Consider the following 10,355-nt stretch of genomic DNA (forward strand, 5'->3'; position numbering starts at 1 on the left):
CCTTCCATATACTTGGAGGCTCATCAAAAGCTAGGAGGAGTCGGAGATTCGACTCCGTGTCCGCTTATTCCCCGAAATCGACGCCTTCGGAGATCAGAACTCTTTTTGACCTCTCCACTGCCAGAGTTTTTTAGCTCGAGCTTCTGCTACCTCGTCAAGGAAGAACCAGAAACAAAAGGATTATTCTCCTCTGTTTTTTTTTTCGTTTCTATCCTGTTCTCGGAGTGGGAGCGAGAACGTTCCCAGGGAGCTTTCTGGCTTGAGAACGTTATAAAGTTTTCTCTTTCTCCATCCGTGCTGCTATCATTGAGCTACGTGAAGATCTTCTTCTAGTTTGTTTAATTGTCCTCTAACACCAGATCACTTGGTTTCCTGTCATGATTTTGGAGTGGAAGATTATAAAGGTCGTACCTAAGAGCTATCTTGTGACTGCAAGAAGAGACCACCGGTGGAGAAGTTGCAACTGAGGTAATCTCTGCTCTAACTTTCCTTTTAGATCTCTAAAATACATGGCGTAAGAAGATCGGGTCTGCTACGTTTGGCATTGCTTTTTTTCCTCAAAAAACCTAGTTTTCTGTAACTTCGATGCTTCTGAGAAAGTGCTTTAGAAAGCGCTTTTTTCAGTTGTCTGGTGTTTTTTGGTAGCAGATTGTCATTGTTTTTTTGGTGTCCATAGGGTTGAATTGTGTCAATAAGGTTGAATCACACTGCTGTAGCTAGGGTTAAACTTCTTGTGTAGGTAAAAGACGCGGTAAGACCGTTATTTTATTATTTTGGTTCTGGTAATTGGGTGCATGATAAGGTTGATTTAAATTTCACTTTGTGCAGTTCATTCAAAACCTCCAATTTGTTTGTTCCTTAGCAAGACGCACTCATTATTTTTCGTGTTTCATGCATAAGTTTAGATCAACCCAAAGGAGCAACCTCTTAACATTTCAAAAAAAAAAAACCATCAGGAGTTGTTTAATTTTCAAGCAATTCCAAACATGCCCACTGCTTTTACTCGCAGTTTTTACAAGCTAATATTGTTTCTCTCCTGTAGATTTGTTTTCATAGCAAGTTGTTATTGTAACTCTTTCTTAGATTTGTGGCTGCATATATGGTACTGAAAACTGATGATCTAGGGAAAGGTGTGCTAAATCGTTTTCTTACAATTCTTTGCTTCTTAGATGGGTGACGGAAGTGATTTTGAAAAGCTGACAGTAAAAGCGCTGCTGCAGAGGAAATTAAAGTATCGAAAGATTAAAGGCCGCGATGGAGATGTAGCGTGTGATACTCTTATCTTCAGACCGGAGTTTAACAGCCTTAAATAGTCAGGTGAAAGCTCGGAGTGGCACTGAAGAAGGTGGAATTATTGGAAGCCCAGAGGCTGATGCTGAATCGAAACAACAGTCTAGTGATGGATTTCCTCCGAGCACTAAAGAGAGTTTTGCCGATCATAAAGCAGTCTCTCGTAATCTCGGAAAAAGGAAAAATATGGATGATGATGCCACTTGCAAGCTTTGTGGGAAAAACTTTCCATCGATGAAGGCATTGTATGGTCATATGAGAAGCCATGAGAGAAACTGGAGAGGACCGACTCCGCCACCTGAAGTAAACACACTAATGCCAATACCAGCTGCTGATATCAAAAGCTCCAATATATTTTTGCCACCATGGAAGTGGTCCGTGATCCCAAAAAGACATAGGAAAGCGAAAGCAGCTGCCAATCCCAGGACCGAAGAAGAGTCGGAGGATCCATTGATCAATGCTGCCAAGAATCTTATGTTTTTGCCAATGCTGGATTCAACCCAAGCAAGGCAGCAACAAAATAGGAACTCTGTACCATATAATTCAAAAGCGATGAACAATGAGGACGATCTTAAAATCATAATTTATAAGTCATTTGAAAATTGATTAATGGTACTTCAAATCATTAATTTCATGATCATGCTACAAATATATCTTTTAATGCATTTATAACACCATATTTCATGGAATGCATAATATAACCGAACCATGCTATCTTTGGTAAATCATGCACGCTTACTAGCATATGCTTGATCCTATAATTGAAAGTATAAAAAGAAAGGTATTTTCATGATTTATAAAACAATAAGATTAGTGCAAGATTACTTACTCTCTTTTTTTCACAAATTATATACACAATTTAAATTGCATGAATATTATTTGTTGTGATACATGATCTACAATAAGATTAAGACAAGATACTTACTTTTTCAATTGGCTTAAAGCTTTCTCCCTTCCTTTATTAATCAGTTATTTGATTACCTAATCATGTCAAAGAGAACATTTATTCAGTAAGTATACTTATCAATTTATTTTGCAAGGCCTTAGTCTAATTTCATGTAATTTGAGTCACAAGGCTTCCGATCTCAATTTTAGGCTAGTTCCACCTCAATTTAACCCACCGTTGGACTACTTGAGCTTGGATTAAAATCAAATCAAGCCCACATAGACCAATTTGGTCTTTAATTACAGGATTGGGCCTGGTTCAGGATTAGGTCTAGTTCTTTCAGGGTCAAATTGGTCTTCTAATTGAGTCATTGGGCTCAGTCTAAAATCTAGTTGGGTCTAAGAGTCAATTTAAATTATTTGAGCTTGGATCAGAGTCGGCTAATTTGGTTTTTAAGCAGTTGATATGGGTTTGGATTAGAGTCGGCTCGAGCCTACTGAATCTGATTTAATCCACCATTTTAAATACTTTGGGCTCGGCCCAAGGCCAGCGAGTCCAATCATTGCACAGTCCAACTTAATTGGATTTAGATCCAATTAAATTTGGACTCAACCCAATTTAAAATTTATTCGAGTTAACCAATTTAAATTTCAATCTGATTGAATCTAGTTGGATTTAGATCAGACCCAATCCGAGCTAATCCAAATCCATTTTAATTTCTTGAAATCGGATTGGATCGATTCGAACTCAACCCGTTAATCCAAACCAAACCCGTTAACCCATTCTTTTTTTTCCTTCTCCTTCTTCTTCTTCTCGTTCCCTGTTTCTTCCCGAACCTTCCTTTCCCTCTCTTCTCTTTCTTCTCTTCTCCCTCCTCCTCCCTTTCTTCTCTTCTCCCGATCCCTCTTTTCTTTCCCCCTTTCTTCTCCCGCGAAGGGAGGAAGGTGATCTCCGGAGGGGCCGAGCCCCGGCGGCCGAGCCCATGGCGTCCCCGGCCGAGCTCGCGGTCGGAGGCGACGGCTCCCTCGTTCCCACTGCGGTGGGGGAAAGAAACCCACCAGCGCGGCCCACGGCTGCGGCCGAACTCGCCGCGACCAAGGAAGGTGGCGGCCGAGCTCACCGTGCCCGAGGGAGGGGAGGAAGGGCCTCCGGGCGTCGACGGCTGCGACCACGACAGCGGCCTCCGGCTTGAGCGGTGGTCACAGTTTTATCGGCAAGCGGCCGGGCACCTGTCTTTCCTTCCGCCCGGCAGCTGGATCACCGTTCTCCCTCCCAAGCTGGCATCCCAGGCCCATCTGGCACATACGTGGAGAACCAAAAATAAATCGTCCCACAAGGTACGGCACTCCTTGACGGTTTTGATTGGTGTATCCATAAAAGGTAAGGAAGAGTTTGAAACACCGTAAAATTAGGATTTCTATAGCAGATATGGTCAAAGTTTATATTTGCACTATGATTATAGGATTTGGATCTCCAAACGATCTCTGTTTACCCCCAAGAATCCGGTTTGCGTACACCATGGTAGCTTTGTCTCGGCGTGCACTATGATTATAGGATTTGCACTATGATAAAATGCCATCGTGGAGCATCGGACTTATTGTGCGTGCTTTGTCTCGGCGTGGTTAGCTTGATGAAGTCGCCATGGTAGGCATCCTCTCTGCGTACACCAACACGAGCATTTTCAAGCTCGGTAGGATCCTCCAAGAAGACGGATGGATCCACGCCCGTGCTCCTAAATCTGGTGCTGGCTTTAACATCCTCGTTTGCAACTCGTGCGCATGAGTCATTTCGAAAAAAACAATTGCCTTGGCGGCCATGATTGAGGGGGCTAGTCTGAAGAAAGTATCATTCTTCAACCAAATGGTCGAGGGTGATGTCATTAAATTCTTTGAGATAATTATCAGGCATGTAGCCATGGAGGATGGTTAAAATTTCAGTCCTTGACACAGATACATAAGATATTATCAGTAAAATTATTTAATTTTAATGTTGGTTTGTTTCTGGGACGACAATATGTTCAGATTCAAAATAAGCATGGTGATGGAAGCAGGGCCGGCCCGAGCCTTAGGCGACCGGCGGTCGCCTAAGGCCCCGGGCCAACGGAAGGCCCCCGAAAGGTGGAGAGAGAGAGAGAGAGAGAGAGAGAGAGAGAGAGAGAGAGAGAGAGAGAGAGAGAGAGGGAGGGAGGGACCGTGACCAAAAGGAAGCAAAGGCCCCATATAAAACGGGATGGAAGGGAGGTGGAGAGTTTCTTGGCCTGCAGAGAGGAAATTTAGGAAGTTGGGGACGGTAGTTTTGTTTTGGATGGAGAGAGAGAGAGGAGGGATTTGGTTGGCTTGATACTCGCCTGAAGCCACTCTTACCTTTCATCCCTTCTCTTGTTTGGTTTTGGTCTTGGTTTTCCTGCGCTCACATTACTCCTGATCCAGCTGGGCCATCAGGAAGAAAGGGGGATTGGAAATGGACTTCTTGGAGGGTGGAAATTCTTTTAATTTTCTCCTCTCGGTTTCTTCTCCCCTCTTGGGTGGTAGAGAGAGAAGGAGGGAGGGGGTTGAATGGCTGCTGTGCTGTGATGTTGCGGTTGCTGCTTGGGTACTCACTTGAAGGGGAGATGGAGGGATGGGACTTTTATTAATTAGATGGAGTCAATTTCCCATAATGCCCCTACTTTCTCTTATAGAGAAGCTTCTGGACCAATTCTTTTCTTTACCTTGACCATGAAGTGCCATGGGATGACCTTTTCCTATTCCGCTCTTGCTTAACATGATAAACAATATTGCCAAGCATTATCTCAGTTATTTAATCAGTTTTATGGCCCTTCTTTTAGGATAATTACTTTTCTGCATTTCCATTCAAAAATAATATTAAATTAAAAAAATTTCTTGCCTATCTTTGTTAGATTCATGTACCTTTGTTGAAATAGTGTACTTGATAGCCATTCATTTTTATATCATTTTTTTTAATATTTTATATTTATTAAAAAAATTTATTATTAAAAAAAAGGCCTCATTCATTGGATTCGCCTTAGGCCCCCAAATGTATTGGGCCGCCCCTGGATGAAAGTAACATTACCTTCCTATTTAGATGATGAAAACATCTGTTCTATGTTATCCAATCATGATAGCTTTTTATACTTGCAATTTTCAATTGGAACACTAAAAGGAATGGAGTTGCAACAACTGTAGTTGCTCGTGCCCAAATAAAAAAAATTTCAATTGCATGCCACTATAATTGCTTTTAAAATGCATAGAACTTCTATTGTAATGTATCTATGGTTGAAAGGAATCAAACGGTTCCTTACAAGAATAGCTGTATATAGATTAACAAAAAGAGATGGACTTTGCTTGTTTTAAAAGAGTAGTGCATCTACTACTCTCCACTCCAAAATCAATAAGGGCACGCAAATTGTAAATCATGATATGCATTACTAAAAATATCTTGAAGCAAATATTGGTTGTATTGATTTTTGTTATGATCTTAGTATCAAAATTTATTGATTTTCCATCTATATATATTTAATATATGTAGATCATGATCGACAGGATAAATTCTCAATTTAAATATTTTACCATGTATCTTAGCATAATAGTATGATAAAAACTGTTTATTATTGTGCCCATAATTATGTATAGGTTAGAGATTATTAAAATATATAATTTTTTATTTTTGGATATCTTTATTGGTAAAAATCTTGGTCAACAATATGAATCTCCGATTTGAATATTCCACTACTAATTTTGGAGTCTAGAGGGTAAATATCTTCTCCTTTGGAGGAGCGAAGTCCATCTCTAGTAAAAGAAAACTTGATAGTGGACGACTATTGGTTAATTATAATGTGATCATTAGAGCACCTGAGGTGATGATAGCAACCACTCTAGAGACCACAATATCTATTGATATAATTACCTTGGGTAAATTCATTACCTGATTCTTGAATGTTTCTATTGTGGAAAGGTATCGAAGATACGAGACTGATGGGATTCAATTAGAGCTTTGTGTAGGTTTTATTTGGAACCAAGAATGGATCTCACATAAGTTAGCCAATCTATGTTGATTGCATCAAATAAGATAAATACTACTCATGTCACTACCAGAAAACACGCGTATAGTAACGGAGATTCCCGTCACTATACCGTGTTTCCGGTTACTAATACGAAATTTGTGACCGGAGCTTCCGTCACTGAGTTGGTTACAAAAACACGCGTCACTAAATTCTCAGTGACGGCGGCAATTTCCGTCACTAAACTCCGTGACAGAACCACCGTCACTAAGCCGTTACAAATCTAAGAATTAAATATTTAAGAAATTTTGTATTTCCCGTCACTAACCAGTCATTGAGTTAGTAACGAAGGTAACTTGGTCACTGATTTTGTCACAGAATTCGGTCACAAGTTTGGTCACTGATCTGTCACAACCTTCAGTAACAGATTTAGTCATCACAGACATGGTCACAAATTTTGTCACTAAATTTGTCATTAATCCCGTCACTGACATAGTGACAAGGTTACTGTCACTAATTTATCACGACGCACTAAGCAAAATCAATTTTTAGTAACCAAAATTCTGTCACTAAGTTTATGGCTGCTCGTCACAATACTTGGTAAACAATTCAGTAACCAAATTTGGTCACTGATTACATTTCAATAACTTGGTACATTTAGTACATTGATTGGCTCATAATAATAATATCATTAATAGCAAAAGCATTCAACATTACGCAAAAGTCATTTAACATGTCATTCAAAATAGGCATCAACATGTCCTAAATCCATCAAAATCAAAGTTCAGAAGTATGTCATAGAGAAGCATCATAATGAAGCATGATCAGCAGAACCAGAATCACCATTACTCCCCTGATCTGCATGCCTTGGTCCAAAGCCAATCTCTTCTCTCATCTTTTGAAGAACCTCCTCTTGCCATTTTTTCTTTTCGTGCTCAATAATACCTAGAAGGTCTTCACGCGTGTACAACTCTGGAGCTTGACTTATAGAGGTGGAAGAGGATGATGATTGCCCAATAATTCCAGTGAGATCCTTCAGAAAACTGAAGCCATAGACATGGCCATGAGTTGGGACACCAGTTGCCTTAAACCACAAGTCATAATTACATGGTGGAGCATCTGAGGTGGAGGCATAACCATATTTTTTGGAGTATTCAGCCGAATACTTTATCTGCCAGTTGATTTGAAAGAAGAGAAAAACATTATGGTGGATCAAACAAGAGATAAACATGAGCAAGCTCAATAATATTTATGAATCATAAAAAAATTATACTTACCAATGACAGCTTCACTTCTCTTATCCACATATCCTTCCATTAGTGGACCAAAATTTTGAGGTGGACCTGTGGACCCCACCACTGCAGGCCTAAGGGGCTTTTATAAAAAAAAAAAAAACACATTATATTGAAGCAATGGCAAAAAGAACAACAAAGAAAAATCAAACAATAGCGGATTGCTGGCCATTCCCAACAGAGATTTAAGCGGCAGCAAATACTAAAATAGCGGTAAGACTAACATCAATAGTAGATACGAATAATTGGATTGGATTAAAATGAAAAGGCACTAAAGGATCCAAATCTCTGAGGACCCTGACAAACTTTCAAAATCTATAAAAAATACAAATAAATGCATCTGGGGCAGCATCTGTCAGTGAAATAAGCTCAGTTTTATGTTCATTCCGAAGCAATATAATCATTCAGTTGACTTTGGTTTCTTCTGAAGTTTTCTAAATTCCTTACCAATGAACAATGAGAAAATGCATACAGTATTACTTTGTGTCCCACCTGTCAATTTTCTAGCACACAAGCAACATTTGGGTTATTAAAATTTTATCAGGGATATTATGAATGTCGACAGGACTAAATTTATATGGCCTGATAAACCTCCCTAGTCTCATCAAGGACATTATGAATGTTAGCAAGACCTAATTGTAAATGGCCTGATAAACCCTCCCTACTCAACCTTCTTACATGCCACCCAGATAATCTCTGTCAAAAAGAAATACTTAACCAGTATATATTATCTCATCACATAAAACCTCAATTCTGGAAAAAATGCTGTTTAAAAGGATCCCAAAAATATTCACTATAATGTAATTGTTCATGTGATATTTACCCAAGCACGTCTAAATGATAACAAACTAATGACATTGTCATTCAACATCATTACACCATTCAACAAAATAATTATGTGTATTGCTATTGCAGAAGAAGCAATGCAGATACCATTATAGTAAAGGACAGCAGGAGATCTATGTCCCTATATCTGATAAGATAAGTAGGTAACAGGGATGAATATTAAAAATATATAGGATACAAAAATCCCTCTTAGGGAACAAACACGATTTAAGAGGCTTGTCTCCTACAGTCCTTAGAAAATAGAGACAAGGATCTTTCAGGAAGACTATAAATGCATTCGTGATTCATGATGCAGCTAAAAAATTTACCCAACTAAAGACGACTTAATATGCCAAAAAATTTAGAATAGCCTTGCACATTATGTTCATTATAAATAGCACACTTGTTTATATGTGTAGATAGATGCACCTGCAATGTAAAGATAATTCTCTGTTCTTCAATAAATTTCTAGCCTTGCAAAGCAAACAAGGCAGCAGCTGACTTAAAATAACCCTGATGGTCTTGTTGATGAATACTGCATTAGCCCACAAAGCCTGATGCTCTGATAATCCAAAAGACAATTTTAAAGGAATAACCAGTTGGGGTTATTATATCAGATTTTGTTGCCAAAACTAAAATAAAAAATGTTCATTCCATCATAATACTTTTTTAAGTCATGGCCGGATGGTTAAGGTTGGCTAGATAACTAGTTTAATATCAGCACTGATATGTATGACTATAAGAACGAAATAAGACATGGATCGTACAATTTTTTCACACAGAGAGACAGAAGTTCAAGTTAAAAATCAGAATCCAATACTCCCAAGTCCATGCAAATAAACAAGAGGTTGAGGGAAAGAGCTTACCCTTCACCTAGAGAAAGGCACTGCCATTCATGGATTCCGTAGACAGAAATGCGCTGAGGGAAATGTTAGTTTTGCCCTGATACAGCAGGAGACAAAAGCAAAGTTCCAACTTCGATGCAAGATCAATAAAAGCCCTAAACCCTAAACAAAGGTGAAAATTTAAAATAGGGAAGGGGGAAAACCAAAACCCTATCTGACCCTCTCTACTCAACCCCTAAACCCTAAACAAAGGTGGAAATTTAAAATAGGAGAGGGGGAAAGCCTAAACCCTATCTGACCCTCCCTACTCACGAATCACATATGCTATTAGGGATCTTGCAAGCAAAAGGCTCCAATCTTGATGCCTGAGGGCATTAGAAAACAAGCCTTTTGATATAATTTGAAGCCTACAACGAATTATACGAGGTTTTGAAAAACCCTAGCAAACCGACAATCGAATGCTTGGATACAATAATCACCGGATTATAAAGAAAAATTAACAAAATTGGCCCGCAGCGCTTTGAACACGCCTCATCCCCCTAAAACTGAAGAGAAAGAAGCCCTAGGGCTCTTCCTGATGTCGAGTACCGACATCGAGAAAGAGGGGCGGGGGCAGAGAGGGGAGACGGGGGAAATACCTGAACTCGCTCGGAATCGGTGGGAGACGACGCTGCGGCGTTGCCCGAAAGGAGAGAAAAACGGCCACTTTTCCCGTTCTCGCCCGCTCCTTCTCTTCTCTTCGATGTCTCTTCCTCGGTCGCTCCGCTCGCTCTCTCCCCTCGTGAACAGATCAGGGAGGGTTTGGTCTGCCGCTGGAGTGCAGCAAACAATGCGAAGGAGGCTGCGCCCGCGTTGCCGCCTTTTATACCGAAGAGGCGTGCATTGTGTTCTATTTTTTTGCCACGATGGGTCATGGACTCGTTGGTAGGATTACTAATGGACTGTTCTAAATCCTAAAAGACCCTCTTTGATTAATTATTTAATCAGATATTCGAATTCGAATCCAAAAAAATAGATCTATTCGTATCCATATCCGAAATATTTTTGAACAACCATCCAGATCCGCATTCGGATCCGATCGGATGAAGAAAACAGTATTCGAATCCAACCCAAATCAAATACGGAAACGAATATGGTCGGATAAAATCCGACCCATTTTCAATCTTAAGTGGAACATTCCAAACAATTTACTGCCATTAATCACTAGGGGTGCAAAT

The 10,355-nt window shown here is 39.7% G+C and overlaps 1 protein-coding gene across 9 annotated transcripts; it reads right to left on the minus strand.

The window, feature by feature from the left end:
• Positions 1–6,773: 6,773 nt before the first annotated feature.
• On the minus strand, positions 6,774–10,067 carry LOC120111296. Of its 9 annotated transcripts, XR_005512454.1 has the most exons (5): positions 9,777–10,016; positions 9,160–9,235; positions 8,723–8,855; positions 7,454–7,550; positions 6,774–7,347 (listed from the first exon to the last, which is right to left on the minus strand). XR_005512454.1 is itself a non-coding variant. In XM_039127967.1 (3 exons), exons 1-3 carry the CDS (start codon positions 10,050–10,052, stop codon positions 7,331–7,333), a joined length of 390 nt encoding a protein of 129 aa, XP_038983895.1. In that variant the 5' UTR covers positions 10,053–10,067; the 3' UTR covers positions 6,774–7,330. The 9 variants fall into 9 exon arrangements, 1 of the variants encoding a protein (XP_038983895.1); XR_005512455.1 differs by having other exon boundaries at positions 8,723–9,300; positions 9,777–10,029; XR_005512453.1 differs by having other exon boundaries at positions 8,723–9,235; positions 9,777–10,021.
• Between the last annotated feature and the right edge of the window lie 288 nt (positions 10,068–10,355).

Source organism: Phoenix dactylifera, chromosome 7, assembly GCF_009389715.1.
Source record: "Phoenix dactylifera cultivar Barhee BC4 chromosome 7, palm_55x_up_171113_PBpolish2nd_filt_p, whole genome shotgun sequence".
Taxonomy (NCBI): Eukaryota; Viridiplantae; Streptophyta; class Magnoliopsida; order Arecales; family Arecaceae; genus Phoenix; species Phoenix dactylifera.